This window comes from Vipera berus (genome assembly GCF_964194415.1).
Source record: "Vipera berus genome assembly, chromosome: 1".
Classification (NCBI taxonomy): Eukaryota; Metazoa; Chordata; class Lepidosauria; order Squamata; family Viperidae; genus Vipera; species Vipera berus.
This window is the reverse complement of record NC_138202.1, coordinates 178079290-178098235: the sequence shown is the minus strand read 5'-3', so window position 1 is coordinate 178098235 and position 18946 is coordinate 178079290. Positions and strand designations below refer to the sequence as shown.

The following is an 18946-nucleotide window of genomic DNA, read 5'->3' as shown; positions in this document are numbered from 1 at the left end:
CTACATTCTTATTTTCTTTTCAATTTGTCTTTTTTCTTTTCTGCATTTTTTCTTTTCTTTTTATTCTTTTTTAGTTTTATTGGCTTCATTTTTAGTATCTATTAGCTTTTACCTTTATAACTATAACTTTAAATAAAGTTACTATAAAAAAGAGAACTTAGCATGCCACGTTTGATATTATGATTGTCATGTTTACTCATGAACAAAACTATGTGAGTTCTCCGTTATAAACTTATAGTAAATAGTACTATTTTTTGGTAACAGTGAAGTTGTTCACATTGAAGCAGACATTAAAAGGACATTTGATCTCCCTCTAATTTTTTTGGTGTTGTTTCCTTTCTGAAAATTTCAGTCTTCCTTAAAAAGCCCAAGAAGTTGAAAAAGATAATACCTCTGTTTCCCCTGGATACTCAGTGATATATATTCTCAGTGATATATTTCAGGCTAAAAACTCTAATCTGAATTACTATTGCAGTGTTGCACAAATATTGTCTTCAGGTTATCAATTAAAAAATAAGAAAAATAGTGATAATGATGAAATGATTCAGGAATTTTCTGCAAAACAAGGAAATATCTATGCAATTCTTGGAAATTTTGAAAGTTTGACACTAAGGGTAAATAATGATATGAACTATGTGCAAAGGATAAGAATTATTTGTACTTTCAGATATGTTTTAAAGATACGTGAACAATCATTCTCCTAGGCCAGGGGTCGGCAACCTGAAAAGGCAAAAGTGCCACTGGGAACCGGTTCCATCACACATAAAAAAAGTGGGAGCCGTGCGCAAAAAAACCCCACTCCGTTTTTGCGCATGCGCAAAATGTTTTGTTTTTTGCGCATGCACGTACGTGGATGCGCGCGTGGGGTTCCCACTTTTTTTTATGTGGACGCACCTGCGCGGTGGCAGCGACGGGTCTCCCGGGTGACGGGTGCTGGGTTGCGGCGCCACCTTCAGCCCGGGTGCCGCCGGAGCCACCCCCGGGACCTCCAAACTGCTGCCCGTTCGGAGAGGTGCGCGCACAGCTCTCCAAACGTTTGGAGAGCTGTGTGCGCACCTCCACCCGAACGGGCAGCGGCAGCACCCATTTGCAGACCTGCTGCCGCTGGTTTGTAAAGCTGCTGCGGCCGGTTTACAGAGCTACTGCCTTCGGAGGAAGGCGGCAGCTTGCAAATGGGCCGCAGCAGCTTTCCAAAAGGGCGGCGCCACCGCCCGTTCGGAGAGGTGTGTGTGCAGCTCTCCAAACCTTTAGAGAGGTGCGCACGCACCTCTCAGATCGGGCAGTGGCGCCGCCCGTTTGGAAAGCTGCCGTGGCCCGTTTGCAAAGCTACCGCCTTCGGAGGAAGGCGGCAGCCTGGAAATGGGCCGCGGCAGCTTTCCAAAAGGGCGGCGCTTTGGAAAGCTGCCGCGGCCCAGAACGGGCGGTGGTGCCGCCCTTTTGGAAAGCTGCTGCGGCCCGTTTGCAGGCTGCCGCCTTCCTCCGAAGGCGGTAGCTTTGCAAACAGGCTGCGGCAGCTTTCCAAACGGGCGGCGCCACTGCCCGTTCGGAGAGGTGCGCACGCACCTCTCCAAACGGTTTGCGCCACTCTCCGTTTGGAGAGGTGCGCGCGCACCACTGCCCGTTCGGAGTGATGCGCGCACACCGGGCGACTGGGAGCCGCAGGAGACAGCTTAAAGAGCCGCATGCGGCTCTGGAGCCACGGGTTGCCGACCTGTGTCCTAGGCCAAAAATATTCAAGATGGAGCCTGTGAGGATACCTATCACATCAAATTTAAAGTTGTGAAATTAATTATTAAGAATCAATAAATGGGAACTCAGCCTGCTGCACAGTAAGAACCTTATCTCTTGCATAAAGTTATTTCAGAGATATCTCTTGACTCACAAGGACTGTTTGGGCATTTTTAGAAAATAAAATTCCTCCTTTGTTTGCATTCTCCATGAGACCAGTCATTTTCTGACTCAGCAGATCACCTTAATAGTCATTTTTCTACACTAAAAGGATAATTTCTTAAATTTGGGCTCACTAGAATCAAAAAGTTTCCAAATAGTATCTTACACTTTCTCTAATCCTCTTGTCTTTCATTAACTATCAGTCTTGCCTGAGTTAAATAAACCTCAGTGCATATGTTGTTTCCATATTATCTCTGAGAGTAACAAGCCAATTTCCAAAGAAGAAAATAGGTATCATAGTTCCTCATGGATTTTTCTAAACAGTATGAGAAATAACCTACATGCACATTTTCCTATTAATTTTCTCATCTGTCCCTTAATCTGAACTCACAGTGGATACAAATACACATCAAAATAGTTTTGGATTAGATTACTTTCAAAAATTCTTCTCCTTTGGTCAATCAAGTTATTGACTCCTCAAATGGGCAATCTCAAACCCCACTCTACCTACTCTTATTCTGAAATTTAAAAACTATATACCAGTTAATTCCAGATGGTATTCAAATATTTCTCTTATAAGAGGTCTTTTGTGGAAGGTGTCATGAAGAAATTTATTCTTTTTTCAAAAATAAGCAGGGACTCTACCAATATATTGATCCTCTGGGATAGGTTTAAGGCATTCATTTGTAGATCCACTTTTACCATTGCCTCAGCAAAAAGATTTTTAAAAAGAGTTTGATTTCATACACCTGGAAAAGAGAAATACTCAAATTTTCTTATGACAAAAAACCTTACAAATAAATTATATCAAATATTTAAAGTAACTGGGCTTAAGCCATTACATTAAAAAATATTCCTTGAAATGCATTTATAAGATCTATTGGGAATCAGAAGAGAAAGCTGAACAATTAATGGTTCTCTGGTTGAAACATTAAAATCAATTATATATATATATATATATATATATATATATATATATATATATATATATATATATATATATATATATATATATATATATATATATATTTGTGTAAATTACTAACAAAGAATTAAAGGGAAACTGAGATGCATTTCTGACTCCTTAGTCGTCCTCAGTCAGCTATACCCTTCTGAGATTCGAACCTGGGCTGATAGCATACAAGGCAGTGTTATTTGCCTCTAAGCCACAAGGTCCCTCTCGCTCTGTTAGCTTTTTTTTTTCTGCAAGGGAAGATATGTTTCAAATGTTAACTATTTAGATTACCTTGCTAGGCCCCAAACATGGGGCAAATCTTTATTTCCTGTTTTCAGCCTATCTTGAAGGCTATCAAACAGGCAGTAGTCACACCGGACAATTCAATATATATATTAGTTTTCATCAGTCAGCCATAACCTTCTGAGATTCGAACCTGGGCTGATTGCACATTAGGCAGTTGTATTTACCTCTTGAGCCACAGGATCTCTCTTGCTTTGTTAGCTTTCTGCAAGGGGAGATATGTGTCAAATACTTAACTATTTAGATTACCTTGCTATATGGAATTCAGGCCAACAATGGTCAGTTATGTATAGAATAATTCTATTATTTTCTCTTTTTATTCCTGTATGCCACATAATTCCTTTAAAGTAAATAAATAAATCTCACGATATTAAGGGTGTACTGGCACTTGAGACTGAAACTATTTGCATATGCTGATGAGATCATGAATATTTTAATGATAGTCATTGACTTACAATCAGTCATTTAACGGCCATTCAAAATAACTTTCAAAGTTCTCATACTAATGACTGTGGTACTGTCTCCATGGCCAATTGGCCATGTAAACAAAATTTGGGCACTTGGAACCTGGCACATATTTATGATGGTTGCAGGGTCCCAGGGTCATGTGATCACCATTTGTGACCCTCAGGGAGCTTGCTAAAGCAAAGTCAATGGAGAAGCTGAATTTGCTTAATGACCGTGTGATTTGCTTAACAATAAAATCAGAGATGACTCACTTAAATACAGCGTTACAGTCTGGCATGAAAGACCAGGTCCACATGTTAAGGTCCAAATAACTGATTTATTACTAAACAGCCAATGCACACAAATGTACTCTATCAGTTAGCACCTGCTTGGAGTTAGATAAGGATTAAATGAATTCAAGGGGAGGATTTCACTTACTCAGCTTGTGGCTACCTAGGGATTCTAGGCTGATCCTCTTTTAACTCTGCCCCCACGTTCTGCCTACAATTCAACCTTCTCCTACAGTTGCTTATTAATGAAAGTTCCGTTTCCAATTGTGGTTATAAGTTGAGGAACACCTGTAATTATGTAGTGTTGTTACCAAATATTATTTAAGTTATACAGCTGTATTTTATCCGGAGTACCTTAGGGAGCACCTGCTGCCGGCATCAACTTCCCTCCGCCCTGTGCGCTCCCACAGAGAGGGCCTCCTCAGGGTGCCACCGATCAGAAAATGTCGATTGGTGGCCCCCAGGGGGAGGTCCTTCTCTGTGGGCGCCCCGGAGCTATGGAATCGGTTGCCGGTTGAGCTCCGGATGGCGCCCGATCTTCGCTCCTTCCGTCGCGATCTGAAGACATTCTTATTTGAACAAGCCGGCCTGGCCTGATGGGGGATGGTTTGGGTTTTTTTATTCTCATTTTATTATATGTATTTATTGTTTTTAGCTGGGCACATGTTTAATTCTTTTTTAACTTTTGTATTTTTGTATTTTTATATATCTGACCTGTTCACCGCCCTGAGTCCTTCGGGAGAAGGGCGGTATATAAATAAAATTATTATTATTGTTATTATTATTGTTATTATTATTATTATTATTATTATTATTATTATTATTATTATTATTATTATTATTATTATACTCTGCTGGCAATAACAATTGGAGAAAGCTTAATTTGCTGCTTTGGGGATCTATGACAAATCTACTATAGACTACTATACTATAGATTACAATAGGAAATTACGATTTACAATTTGTACAGAATGCATGTATATACTTTGGTTTATTTTTTTCAAAATACTTCCAAATATGGTGTATTAAGAGGGATTCCAGGGTTTATTTCTATCAGGTACTTTACCCGGTTAGGCAAACTACTGAGTAAAATATCAAGAGCACACCAAAACAACTCAAATGTCTCTGGCCAAACTGAATTATGGTGAAAGGAGATTTAATCTACCAGATTTTCAATTGTACCACTGGGGCTTCATTTTAACACCCATATATATTCTGCAATGATATTTTTATTAACCCAGTTATACATCTGAGCTATATAAGAAAGACGTGTAATATACAATTTTGAAAAATCAGTGGATTCAGGTTTTTTAAAAGGTAAAACATCATCAGGTGTTTTTTCTCTGTCTCTTAATGAATATTTAAAAAGGGTTGGACACTGTAAGAAATTTGAGAGTTCTTTAACTCAGGGGTCCCCAACTTTGGCCCCTTTATGACTTGTGGACTTCAACTCCCAGAATTTCTGGGAGTTGAAGTCCACAAGTCATAAAGGGGTCACGGTTGGGGACCTCTGTTTTAACTCATACAATTTAGTTTTCTCCAGCCATAACTTTGTTTTGGATTCAAATTACAGCATTTATATGCTATAATTTCAAATGAACAGGATCTCTAATTAGACCACATAATTGGAATTCTTGAAATTCTGATTGTTCCTTCCTCATGTAAGATGTAATGTAAGAACTCAGTCAATTCCTGCTCAGTTCCCTGAAGAGGTATACTGAAGAGCAGACCATTTGGTCCTCTGAAGATAGGAGTCACAGAGGCTGGTGAAACTTCAGATACCAGATCATTAGGCCATTGCCTTTTAGATGAAAAACTCATAACAAATGAATTAAATGAGTTCTATTGATAATTTAATTCTCTTTTTGCAGCTGCAGTATAGACATTTATTTCTATATTTTTCCCTTGTAAATTAAATAGTGCTAAAAAGAATGACTAAGGCAGACGTAAGACCCAAGAGGAAAAAAATGTGTATATGCCTATGGTGGTGGTCGAGGTGGCGCAGTGGTTAGAGTGCACTACTGCAGGCTACTTCTGCTGACTGCAAGCAGTTTGGCAGCTCAATTCTTACCAGCTCAAGGTTGACCCAGCTTTCCATCCTTCCGAGATCGGTAAACTGAGGACCTAGATTGTTTGGGGCAAGATGCTGACTCTGTAAACCACTTAGAGAGGGCTGTAAAGCACTGTGAAGTGGCATATAAGTCTAAGTACGATTGCTATGTGTATACTCACATTTCCAGGCCCTGGGGACCTTTTCTAAACTGCAGTTGATTTAATTTTTAATTTTTTAATTTTAATTCCATTTATATCCCGCCCTTCTCCGAAGACTCAGGGCGGCTTACAAGCTTAGCAGTAATGATGGTAGATGGCTGTGGGTATAGTACCCAATACTAATTTCATAGCATGTATGAACTATGAAATAGATGAGATTCTGATTCTTGTGTGCAGAGGAAAAATAAGAGGGTCTACAAATACTTTTGGAAGAGATGATTTGCACTTGATATCACTTGTAGCAGCCTGGTTAGGCATACCTGGTTACACTTAGAGCAGGGGTGTCAAACTGCCGGCCCCTGGGCCAGATGTATCATGCCAAAACCGCGCCCACCCCATTGCCGGCAATGGAAAAAAAGTTGAGATACGTCGTGACACATCATGTGACATTCCTGACTCAGAGGGTGAGTGGCTCATTACTAGCCTGCTTCTCTTGACGTAGGGTGTAGAAACTAGGCAGAGTAGTAATGCTTTTCAGCAGGATGATTATGCAATCAATGTGGCTGGTAAAAAAAAGTACAGTTGCAAAGAATGTCTTCATTAAGTAATGAAAATATTTTTTGACTCGAGCTAAAATGAAAAATTAAAGTAGCTGAGATGCTTAGCTCAAAGCAATATAAGCAAATTAGGAGACAAAATGGTTCATACTGTGAAAATGAGAGTAAATAGTCTAAGATTAATTATTACTAAGAAAATATAATATTTCTACAGGAACAAAATAATGGTTAGCACTCAGGTACTTTATTAATTTTCCTGTGTTGCTGATATAAAACAACTTTTTATTGAAATACTACTCTGGTCTATATACTAGTAATGTTTGACAATCAGTGTAGTCATTACAAGTTCTACCAATATAATCAAGCTCACTCGACTAGTGGAAAAAATATAGATTTGCTTCAACACTAACAGTTTTAAAGTGTTCATATCCTGACTAAAAATAGAGTAAAGGACTTTATATTTCACATGCACAATTATAGGTTTTTTTTTCCTTCTATGAAAAATGTCTGGTACACAGCTGGTCAACACTTTATAAAGCCGAACATCACAACCTTTGTCTATTGGTTGCCTATAGGGAGCTAGCTATTAAAATTTCATAGGTATGGCTACAGTCCATTAGTTAACATACCTTTATACCCATAAAAAGTGAAGGGTAAACCCAGAAATTTTACAACCACTATCTGAAAAAGGTAATAACTGAGTCACAGTCAAATTGCATTTATTATACATTGTACCTTTAACAACTGCCCTGGGATCAAGCCATAGAGAAACATTGTACTATGACAGATGTCATATACTCTTGGTGACTTAAAAAGTCCAGCTTTCATTTAACTAACCTTTTAACTAAAGATGATAAAGTTTTGGCTTTTTGGCAAAGAAAGACATGATGTAGTAAAGTTTCTTGTCTCACAACAAAATTAAATAACTTTGTGATGAAGACATTAATACCCATTATCCAATCCAGTCAACTCAAGAATATGTCATTTTTATGGACGAGTAAGATTTGTGCTATACATAGGAAAAAAGTTCATTGGTAGATATCAAAAACCCTAAAAGATTAAGTATGTGCATAAACATGCAATTCCCACAATTCCCTTAGCATGATATGCATATATTTTTCCTGACGATATAACTGTGATAGAAGAGACAATCTCCAATGTAACATCTGAAGCCTGCAAGTAAATAACCATCACTGCTTTAATCTGAAGCATTTATTACAGCTTGGTAACTCTAAATATTTATCAGCTAAATAGTTATCTTTTAGCATTCTGAATAACCTACAGAGGCAAATGGCATGAAACTTTATTAACAGTAAAGTGCCTTCTTACATGAACTCAAATTTAATTGCCTGAGAGTCTTATGAAGGAGGCTGTTGTTCTTGCAAGATATGGAAGACAAATTTGTTCAGTATTCTCTTTAATTTGAAGAATGAAATGAAATAAGAAGCACATGAACACAAAATGGTATCTTTAAAATCTGAAAGAAAACCAGCAACAATATAACTAATGTTTTTGCATATTCATCTGGAGAACAGAACCGACATCACTGCACTTTTGAGGGGTTCTTTCAGAGGCAGAGAACATTTCTCCTCTGTTTTCAAAGACACGTTTACCTCTACCCATGACAGTACTGGCCATTCAGAAATAAAGTTCAAGAATTCATGAAGTGGTGCTGAACGGCTAACATTTAAGCCAGGTACTAAATTAAAAAAAACCAATCAACTTAAAAATGGTGTCAAATGAAAACAACTAAAAGCATTCAGCAAATCCATATTCTGGGAAAGCAGATATTTCATATCCTCTATAGAACGTTGAGAGGTGACTTCCAAAACATGCACTACCGAAAGCAGAAGATGCCAGCACTAACACAGGCAAATATTTTTTGTCATATAATCTACAGTCACTTCTGAACTTCTCTGTCCCTTTTATTAAGTGGAAGAGTTTGGAAGGATCTTCTTTCCTACCATTTCTCAGATAAGGAAGTAAAAAAAAGTGCCACAAGACAGCAATGACAAATCATTTCCATAATACTCGCAAGAAACCTACATGGATGCAGTCAATAAATGCAGAGCTCCACACAAGGACATCTCTACTTTTCAGTCAACAATATTTAGTACAAGTGGTTTATAATGCTATGCTACTTAAGCACTTTAAGGATAACAAGTCTGAATTAGAATTAGTCATCCTAAAAGCAAACCAACCAAAATCAGTAATATTTAATTGAGACTTGACTCAATCAAGTCTCACTGCTTTCACTGAGCCTGGTCTAAATCAATAGTTTATTTGTTATAATATCTCTTTAGGGTTTGTTTGTTTTGAGGAAAAATAGGTCATAAGTGCCAACAAAATAATTAACAAATACATGTTGAAAAATATATTCTCCTTTCCAATATGCAGTTTAACTGATGTATTAGCAAAATTAGCATATATAGTGTTCATTTATAGTAAATGTAGTTCAATGGATTTAGAGCTTGACTTCTACTCAACCTCACTGAAGGGCTTCAGGCCAAATAAATCAAGTTCAAATTAATATAAGATCAGGAAGCAATACAAAAAAGACTTTTTACCTTAACATAGCGCCCAAACTTTTCTTTTTTGTTTTTCTTTCAGGATTGTCATTCTCCTCTTTTTTGTCCTTTTCACTGATTTTTGATTTGTTTTTGAAATTAAGCTTTTTATTTTTTTCTTTTGTTTTCAATTTTTCTTTGGTCTTCTTGTGTTTTTTTGACTTTCCTTCCATATCTTCTAATTCAGAATTCATGTGAAAGGCTTTTGCAAAGTTTTGACCTTCTGGACCAGAAAGGGAACTCTTATCTGACAGACCATCTGCAGAGAAAGAAAAATAATCAGCAAGTACAGACAATAATCTTATAAACTACATACAGGTAATTCTTGACTTACAACAGTTCATTTAGTGACCATTCAATGTTACAACAACACTAAAAAAAGTGACTTATGATTGTTTTTCACACCTGGCATCATTGCATCATCCCTATGGTCACATGATCAAAATTTGAGGCGTTTGGCAACCGACTCATATTTATGATGGTCTTGTGATCACCTCCTACGGCCTTCTAACAAGCAAAGTAAATGGGGAAGCCAGATTCACTTAACAACTATGTTACTAACTTAACAGCAGTGATTCACTTAACAATTGTGGCAGGAAAGGTCATAAAATTCACTTTATAACTGTCTCATTTAGCAACAGAAATTTTGGGCTCAATTATCGTAAATTGAGGACTACCTGTATATATTTTCTGATTAATGTATATAATCAAAACAACTTTTTATAAATTGCAAATAAAAAACATTTCCAATGATCCTGTTATAACTGCATTACTGAGGTAGCATTACAATGGATATTTATCTAATTCTTTGTATTAAAGAGACCATAAAATACATATAGCTAAATCTAACTGTTGTTCATATTATTCACCCCTTATTATATTTGGTCATATATATCCTGCTTGATACCAAGTCTTTCAAGTCTTCACAATACAAATATACACACATTATTCAAACTTAGATTCAAATAGTACTTAGTAAGCTCTCACACATACAAAAACACACAAGGTTAGATAAATGCATCAACATGGAAAGAAGACTGGTCTTTGGTCATTATACCGGAATATGAGAGAACTGTCCAAAGACATGGACACAGATACATGCATGTATGTACACATGTATCAAGATGGAAAACTAGTATCTGATATATGACCTCCAGCCCTGTTTTCAGAGATGTCAGGTTAAGGGTCAATACAAGAATCCCAATATACTTTCCCTACATAAACTGCGGTATAGTTTGTATAGTTCCATATGAAACTATGGTTATATATGCAAAACTGGATTCAACTCTTCTTTGAAATCAGATTTTTACTGATGAATTTTCATAGGACAACACACATTTATTGAAAAAGATGTTTTCTTTACTGAAAGAAGAAAGGTTCTGTGGCACCTACCTCCTGCCACGTCTTCTGGTCCATCATAGGATTTATCAATGGCAGCTCTGAAACTCTCGTTACATCCTCTACCACGGACCATGTGAGGCCTAGGTCTGTAGAATGGAAGCTCATTCTTTTTTACTTCAGCAACAGCTGTCTGGAGACTTTCTAGGGAACTTGACTTTTTTAATCCCAGGGTGGGGCCAATATCCTTACTAGGAGATTCTAAAGAAAGAGAATAACAGAAAAATATTCAAACTACCTAAAGCTGTAACAAAGCTGCTTACTTGTCCAAATTTTAAAGTAGAATTGCAATTAGTACACCATTCTATAGTACCGGTAATTCTATACCTTGAGCATACATAACTGGAAGTCACCTTTTGTTCATAATTATGCAGAACTATTAAGTAAATTAGATGTTAATCTCCTAGGCACAGAACACATAAACTATGAAAGCTGGAAGCATATTTAACTCAAAAATAGTACTACTATTTTAAAACTTGAAGGAATCAAAACAGCAGGATCTAAAATTCTCCCAGGATTTTGGTTTTTCCCCCCCATACAATTTATTGTGTCTATTTTAATTCTTTAAATACAACCCACAAATAAAGTAATAACACTATGAAAGAGACTAAAGGAAGGAAAGAAGCGAAGATTTAGAACTGGGGATGCAGTCAAAAATATCCACGGGTTGGGGGAGGGGGGGTCAAGTGATGAAACCTGGGTCATAATATTACAATGTAAAGTTCATGACTATGGGAGGCATCACATCACAACTCAAGTACAGAGGAATATAGCTTTTCTCCTAATGCTACTTTTTGCCTATAAGTGCAGTGAACAGTGGATTAATAAATGTGCTGAAAAAAGATGTCACAGTCCAGAAACAGAAAAATAGTGTTAAGATGCGGAAAGAAAAGAGGCAGGATGGTGTGCAAAGAGACTCAGAGCAACACAACAGGGAAGGTTGCAGGGTGCAGAACTAGCGAATCATAATTAGCACACCTGAAGTTTCAAAGATTTTAGTGATGGAAAATAAAGAGAAGGATCATGATGGGATATAGTGAGAAATGTGTGCAAGGAAAAAAAATGAGCATGCATAGGGAGATAAAAGGTGTGCTGGGAAGTATTTGCAGTTTTGTTTTCATATGTACTAGCTGTGAAATGAAAGAATGGTGGTAATGCTGAACATTTTTCCAGTGTAGTATTTTGCTTTTAATGCAGATCTTACGGATTACTATGTTTTTCTCTGAACATTATGGCAAAACATTAAAAAAAAACACACACAGAAAATGGTTCCTCTTTCTTCTCAGTCTTCTATTTTCTTTTATTGCATGAACTATATAACCCAAGCAAACCTAGAAAAAGAACTCATTCAAATAAATTGGTGTTATAATGGATGTTTCTAAATGGAAACTTATTAAGACTTTTCAAAAGTACAAGGCACATAAGAAAATAAAGAGCTCAGTAAGTGATAGATGGTAACTAAAGCAAGAATCTAAATAGCACATTATGATTTTTTGATGGAGAAAGATCAACAAGATATTTGGATTAATCCAATTGCTGTAAAAAAAATATTAAACAGGCAAAATAGCATGGTGGTTGCTGCTTAATAAAGAGTTTTGGAGCCTTGGGAAAATGATAACTATTTAAATACTAAATCTGCTGATATTTGCATGTTTGGAACTAAATACACAGTGCTTTTTTTGTAAAAGAAAAAGGTGCCGGAACTCACACATGTCATACAACCTGCCTTGCCTACCCTACCCTTTTTCCATCCAAAAAAGGTGCCGGAACTCCATTCTGAGCGTTCTATGAGGAAAAAAGCTCTGTAAATACATAATGCAATAATGAGTAAATAAAGCCAAATAATTAATGAAACCAAGAGAGAGGAAGGAAAAGAAAGGAAAAGGAAAGCAAGTATTGCCATCCATAGTAAAGATCACTGACACAGAGCAATTTAACTCTGCTTTCCTCTGGCACTTTGAGGGCTTGTACACAAAAAAGAGAGAGAAAATGAGAGAAACCAGTTTAAAGGGAACCTGGTTGCTAGGTCACAAAGTGCAAGCTTCCTTTGTTCATTAATTGCCATTGTGGAGACTACCATTATTGCCAAATTAGCAACTAAGTTGAAATGGACTGTGAGCACTGCCCTCTGTGCAAGGTGAAGGTACTTAAAATTAATCAAGGCATGAGCCTCAGTGAGAGGTACAGTGGTGCCCATTTGAGGCTGAAAAGGAACAACAAAAAATAAGAAAAACCAGTGAAGAAGGCACAGCTAAAATGAAAGGTTTTCTGATCAGTATAGGAAAAAGGAAGGTTGCTTTCTAGTGAGATAACAATTTTGATTGCTAGCTTTCAACAAGAAAACTACTACCTGGCTCTAAATATAGGATTCTCCTGTAGTGCTTAATCCATACTAGGTCTCAGTTTAAGGCTTGAATTCACAATTTAGGTTCATTCTTAGGAAACATATTTCAGAGAAACATGGATGATAAAGCGATGACCCCTAACTAAGCAGAACTTATATGCACATGCATAAAATATATATGAACCCCGTATCATAAAATTATTCAATCCAAATAGGAAAAGAGGGTGGAAAAAAAAGAAAACACAACTGCATCCCCTACTTTGTAAGTCCTACTGCTGGGTACTGCTATAGTTGTCAAAAATAGCAAGATGTCCTTGACTATATTTTTATCACTGCAAGCTCACAAAGCGGACCTGAAGCTAGGTTAGAATCCTCTCCTTCCCCAACCTGCCCCACTGCAATAAGAGCCACAATAAAATAGTATGTTCTTTAAGATCCTCTGAGCAGCTTGTCATTCTCTGCTATGGGAAGCAAGCTGAGATATCTTCTGAAAGTCTTGACAGTTTTATCCCAGTTCAAAATCTAAATTGATGGGGGGGGGGACAGATTTAGTATGGATGGACCTCATTTTCAAACTGCATGGGATACCAATTTTGTTTGGGAGTTCAAGGAAGAATACATATGCTCACTTCTCCCCTTTTTAACTATTACCATCAGCACCCTATGAAGATAGGGTAGGCAAAGAGATGGACCAGCCCCAAAATCACCCATTGCTGAAAGTGGACTAGATTAATCTAGTGCCCATTATACCACACTGCTCCCCATTTGGCAAGGCTTGGGCTTTGGTGTATGAAGATTAAACCCCTGCATGGAATATACTAGTCCAGGAAGGAATTACCTCATTATTTTCCTCCCCCATTTAAATGTCTGTAATGTGTGTATTCGCCATGATATTCTCCCTAAGACTTGTAAGAAAACAAAGCAAAACAAGAACTGCCTGCTTAGTTTGTCTTTGCCTTTAAATGGTTCTGATCAAGTGGTGGTATCTATTGTGATGCTTTGTTACTCTGGAATAGGTTAAATTAACAGCAGTTTTGTTTTATATATCAGTAGAGTTAAGTTGATAAAACTTGAGAGGAAAGTTCAAAGATATATGGCATAAGGGTTGATATAGATAGATGCCATACGTATTACAATGACACTTGGGAGGATTAATTTCCATTAAAAGGATATACAATTTTTATCTTTGAAAATATAATTCAAGGACAATGTTGTTCTTGATGCAATCATTAGGGCAGATGGCTGTGATCAGGTCTCTTAGATTGTACTATCAATTCTTTTTGGCACTTTCTTGGATCTTACAGCTAGATAAAAAACTTAGGTAAATACAATCATTATAGCACTTAGACTTATATACTGCTCCACGGTGCTTTATAACACTCTCTGGGTGGTTTTCAATGTCAGCATATTATATAAAAATCTTATTCCAGATATTCCACCCTTAGAAAATGTTCTACTTATGTCCATCCTTGTGGCCATGTCATCTTATATATCATACTTAGCAACATATAGCTAATGAATCAGTCATGAATTTCCCACTGTTTATAAACACTTATGAGACTCTTTGAATGTGAAATACAATATGGATGTGGGAAAAAAAGTAATTGAAATATTTTTGTTATATAAATGTTCAGTCTGATCAAAAGAGACAAATTAATTTAAATACTTCCTTCTTTTAACCTCCCATATAGCAGCCTCCTCAGGTATTTTTTTAAAAGTGGGAAGCAAAGAGGGGAAAAGAACCATGACAGCATTTATTTAACAAGTAAATTCAGTTAAACACTTCATTAGTTCTTGCTAATGCATCTAAAATTAGAGAACACATTGAACAGGCTTATGTTCAGTTTATGGCCTAAGAGCATTTTATAGGGATCCTGTCAAAATATGGAGTGAAGTGGCAAAGATTAACAACACACTGTACTTGCTTGAATAAAAGTGAAGTTTGCCTCTCTCACCTCCTTGAATTCCACTATTTAAAACCAGCTAACATTATTTATTCAAAATTCCAACTGAGAACACACACGCACACTCTCCTAGAATAATGCAGAACATCTAGTTGCCTTTTTCCTTAGATCAGACATCATGTGACATCGCACAATGTATCAGGATGGTTTTGCCATTGCTGGCAATGGGGTGGGCGCGGCTTCCAGATGACACGTCTGGCCCGCAGGCCAGCAGTTTGACACCCCTGCCTTAGATAATATCATTTCATTTGAAAAGCCTACAATAATAGATTATTTTAAAAATCAGATAAAAAGAAAATTACATTTTTAATATTGCACTTAAATACATTGATTATTAATAAAATTTAGCATAAAAGCCAGGTCATGGGAAATAACTGGTCACTCTGTTCTGCCCTATCAGTCCATATTTGGAATAATATGCCCATGTTCAAAAAAGGACAGTGACAATTGGGGCGAATTAAAGCAAGACATGGAATTTCAAAGATGAAGAAGCATAAATAAACCAGGTGTGCTCTTGATTATGATTTTGTAATTTGAGGCAGTAGAGCAAGTTGGCTGTGGGTTCTAATTGACAATTAAGGTCACAGAGCAGAACTTGTTAACTTGCGGTTAATCACAAAGCTACAAAAAAAGCTTGGGAAGAGATAGCATACTCAGTAAGTGAAACAATATTTGATTTTAAGACTATACCTGCCTGACAGAGGACAAAAAGGAGGACATGCCTTCCTTTCACCAGCTGTGTGGTAACTCTACCTATGGAGCCTGACTTTTGGTTGTTCATATATATACCTTTGAGCACACATAATATATACACATACACTGATTTTTCGGATCTATCTCATTCGGTCAATATTAAGAAACTACACACTACAATTTATAATAGCTGATATAAGATTATAGATTTTAACATAGCCAGCAATAGTAACTAAGAAGCAGCAAGAAAATTATACTCATTCAATGTATGCAATACCATTGTAGCGTGAGAATAATTTCCATCTATTTTCTTACAGGACTTTGGTATTATGTATGTGAGCCCAATATTATGTATATTGGCTGTCATGATCAATTTCTCTAATTTTCCCCCTTTTCACTCAAGGCCACTACTATCCACAGCTCAGGATAGGTGGGATGACCCCTCAAAATTTGTTATCAAATATTTGCTATATTTTTATTTATAATTGTTTACACTGTATGTAAACCACATGTAAGGCAGTATTGGTATAATGAAAAAGTGAAATAAACAATGGTAATAAATAATTATATAAATACAAGAGTTGAATACTATCATTTCAGTACAAAATCAGACAACAAAAATTATATCCACAAAGTTTTTGTCCTGTATTATATAGATCTGTATACGTTTAAATTTAAAAAGTAATAAAACAATAGCAAAATAAAAAAAAACATAAACATACTTACATTTTCAATAAAGAAAATCAAAACACAACAGATCCTTTAGAATAATAGGATCAATTAACTGATTTAGCATTGTTCAATTTTTTTACAAGATTGTACCAAACTACACCTTCACAATGTGTTTTGTAATAAAAATACTAGAAAAGCAATGATTACCGTATTTTCCGGCGTATAAGACGGCTTTTTCACCCATGAAAATCTTCTCAAAAGTCAGGGGTCGTCTTATACGCCGGGTGCTGAAACTTTAGGGACAGGGCTGGCTGGAAAACCTGGAGCGGATCTCCCATTTAGTCTGCGCAGGGAAAGCGGGACCAATTGGAGAAGAAGCTCCAGTCTGTGATTTTTTACAGGCTGGGGTCTGGGCGTCTTTCCTTCTAAAGTTGAAGAGCAGCTGTAGTCTATCCCAACTTGAAAGGCAGGTGGGGAATGCAGCAGTCAGAGCAGCTGCTTAGCTCTAAGGACACATTTGACTCAGGAACTGGGTGGGCTGGCTGGAAAACCTGGAGCAGATCTCCCATTTGGTCTTTTTTTTAATCCCATTTATATCCCGCCCTTCTCCAAAGACTCAGGGCGGCTTACAATTTAAAGCACAAATCAATGTGCTTAGCAATAGCCTTCATTCTATGTATATGCCTGCTTATTAGGGCTTTCACCCCCCCCCCCCACAAGCAGCATTATTACAAAGTCAGCTTATTGCCCCCAACAATCTGGGTCCTCATTTTACCTACCTCGGAAGAATGGAAGGCTGAGTCAACCTTGAGCCTGGTGGGATGCGAACCTGCACTAATTGCAGGCAGCTGGTGTTACTTAAGGCTCTGCGCAGGAAAAGCTTTAGAGTGAATTAGGAAAAGTGAAAAAGTGAATTAGGAAAATAGGGAACGGTTGCTGGAATTGGGTATGTGTAGTTTAACGAAGAGAAGGGTGAGGGGTGACATGATAGCAGTGATCCAATATCTCAGGGGCTGCCACAAAGAGAATAGCCAAGCTATTCTCCAAAGCACTTGAAAGCAGGACAAGAAGCAATGGATGGAAACTAGTCAAGGAGAGAAGCAACCTAGAACTAAGGAGAAACTTCCTGACAGTTAGAACAATTAACCAGTGGAACAACCTGCCTCCAGAAGTGGTGAATGCTCCAACACTGGAAGTTTTTAAGAAGAGACTGGACAGCCATTTGTCTGAAATGGTATAGGGCTTCCTGCCTTAGCAGGGGGTTGGACTAGATGACCTCCAAGGTCCCTTCCAACTTCTTCTTCTTCTTCTTCTTCTTCTTCTTCTTCTTCTTCTTCTTATTATTATTATTATTATTATTATTATTATTATTATTATTATTATTATTATTTATTATTATTATTATTATTATTATTATTATTATTATTATTATTATTATTATTACGTTTAATCCACTTGCACTGTTTTATGTTTACATGTTTGATGACAAACAGCCTTATGTTTATAAGTGACAGTTTTCCTACTAAGTACCTGCATGTCATACGCATTTGAATTAAAATTACCATATTAAAATCAAATCTGATGTTTTTTAATTTTTATTTGGTGTGCGTTGGAAGAGGGGTAGTCTTATACGGCGAGTATAGCCCAAACCCTATAATTTAACAGGAAATGTAGGGAGTCGTCTTATACGCCCAGTCGTCTTATACGCAAAAAAATACGGTATATTAGTTTTAAATTTTGTACACACACACAAATGTACACGCATGCATAGAATTAGTTTTCATAGATGGAAGCTCTGTTGACCTCATATATATTGGGCTGGAAATGAAAGGAATCAATAGAACCAATACAAACCAGAATCTTTGCCTGGGAAAGCCCAATGAGTCTTTCCAAAAAATCCTGGTATGTTCTGATACACAAATGTAAACTGTATAGACATGTCCATACAGACATTGTTTTAACAATGCTTAGATTCTTACCATAACTGCATGCATATATTGGACCGTGTTACTGCAGAGTAAATATATATAGGACTGGGCCTATCTAAATATTTGTATTTGCATAAAGTAGGATCACCTTTCTTTTCAGTCCTCTCTCCAACTTGCCCCAGAGAATAAGGTACAATTTGGAGCAGAAAGACCCTTTACCTAAGCTGAGGTCTACCAATGCAATAATAAACTGTATTCATTGGTGGCGTTCATGATTCTTATAGAGCACAATGCACTTAGTGAAATAAATGCACAACAATGCTAACATTTATTTCCTCTCTCTGCTCTTATTTTAAAACAGAGATAGATTACAGGGATAAAGAAAGAACAAATTGGTCTTACTGACTTGTATTATTCTTTTTGTCTGAGAGAAAAAAGGAAATGGAAATCTCACCTCTTTGAGAGAGATGAGTGATTCCAAAATATGAAAAACAAACAAAGAAGAAAGCAAACTCCCAATCTTGGTCCCTTGTTTGATAAGTAAGACCAAACTCTATTGACTTTCAGCTCAGTCTCCCCTCATTCAACTAATTCTGATATGTCCAAATAAATACCTGCTAAAAAAGGAAGTGGCTTCCAAATGAGAGGGACAATGAGTAAAATTTGAAGAAACAGGAATATATCCTCGGTGGGCAACTGAAGTGCAAGGTAGTTAATGTCTGAGCAA

At 36.9% G+C, this 18946-nt stretch overlaps 1 protein-coding gene across 4 annotated transcripts in view; it reads right to left on the bottom strand.

Annotated features, from left to right (window-relative positions):
* PARD3B (par-3 family cell polarity regulator beta) overlaps positions 1–18946 on the bottom strand; it is a 600416-nt gene that overhangs the window by 250761 nt on the left and 330709 nt on the right. For all 4 annotated transcript variants that reach the window (XM_081312950.1, XM_081312947.1, XM_081312948.1 and 1 more), the window contains 2 exons: positions 10613–10819; positions 9221–9479 (listed from right to left, as the gene is read on the bottom strand). In XM_081312950.1, the coding sequence (XP_081169076.1) occupies positions 9221–9479; positions 10613–10819 (466 nt within the window). The remainder of the gene's footprint in view (positions 1–9220; positions 9480–10612; positions 10820–18946) is intronic.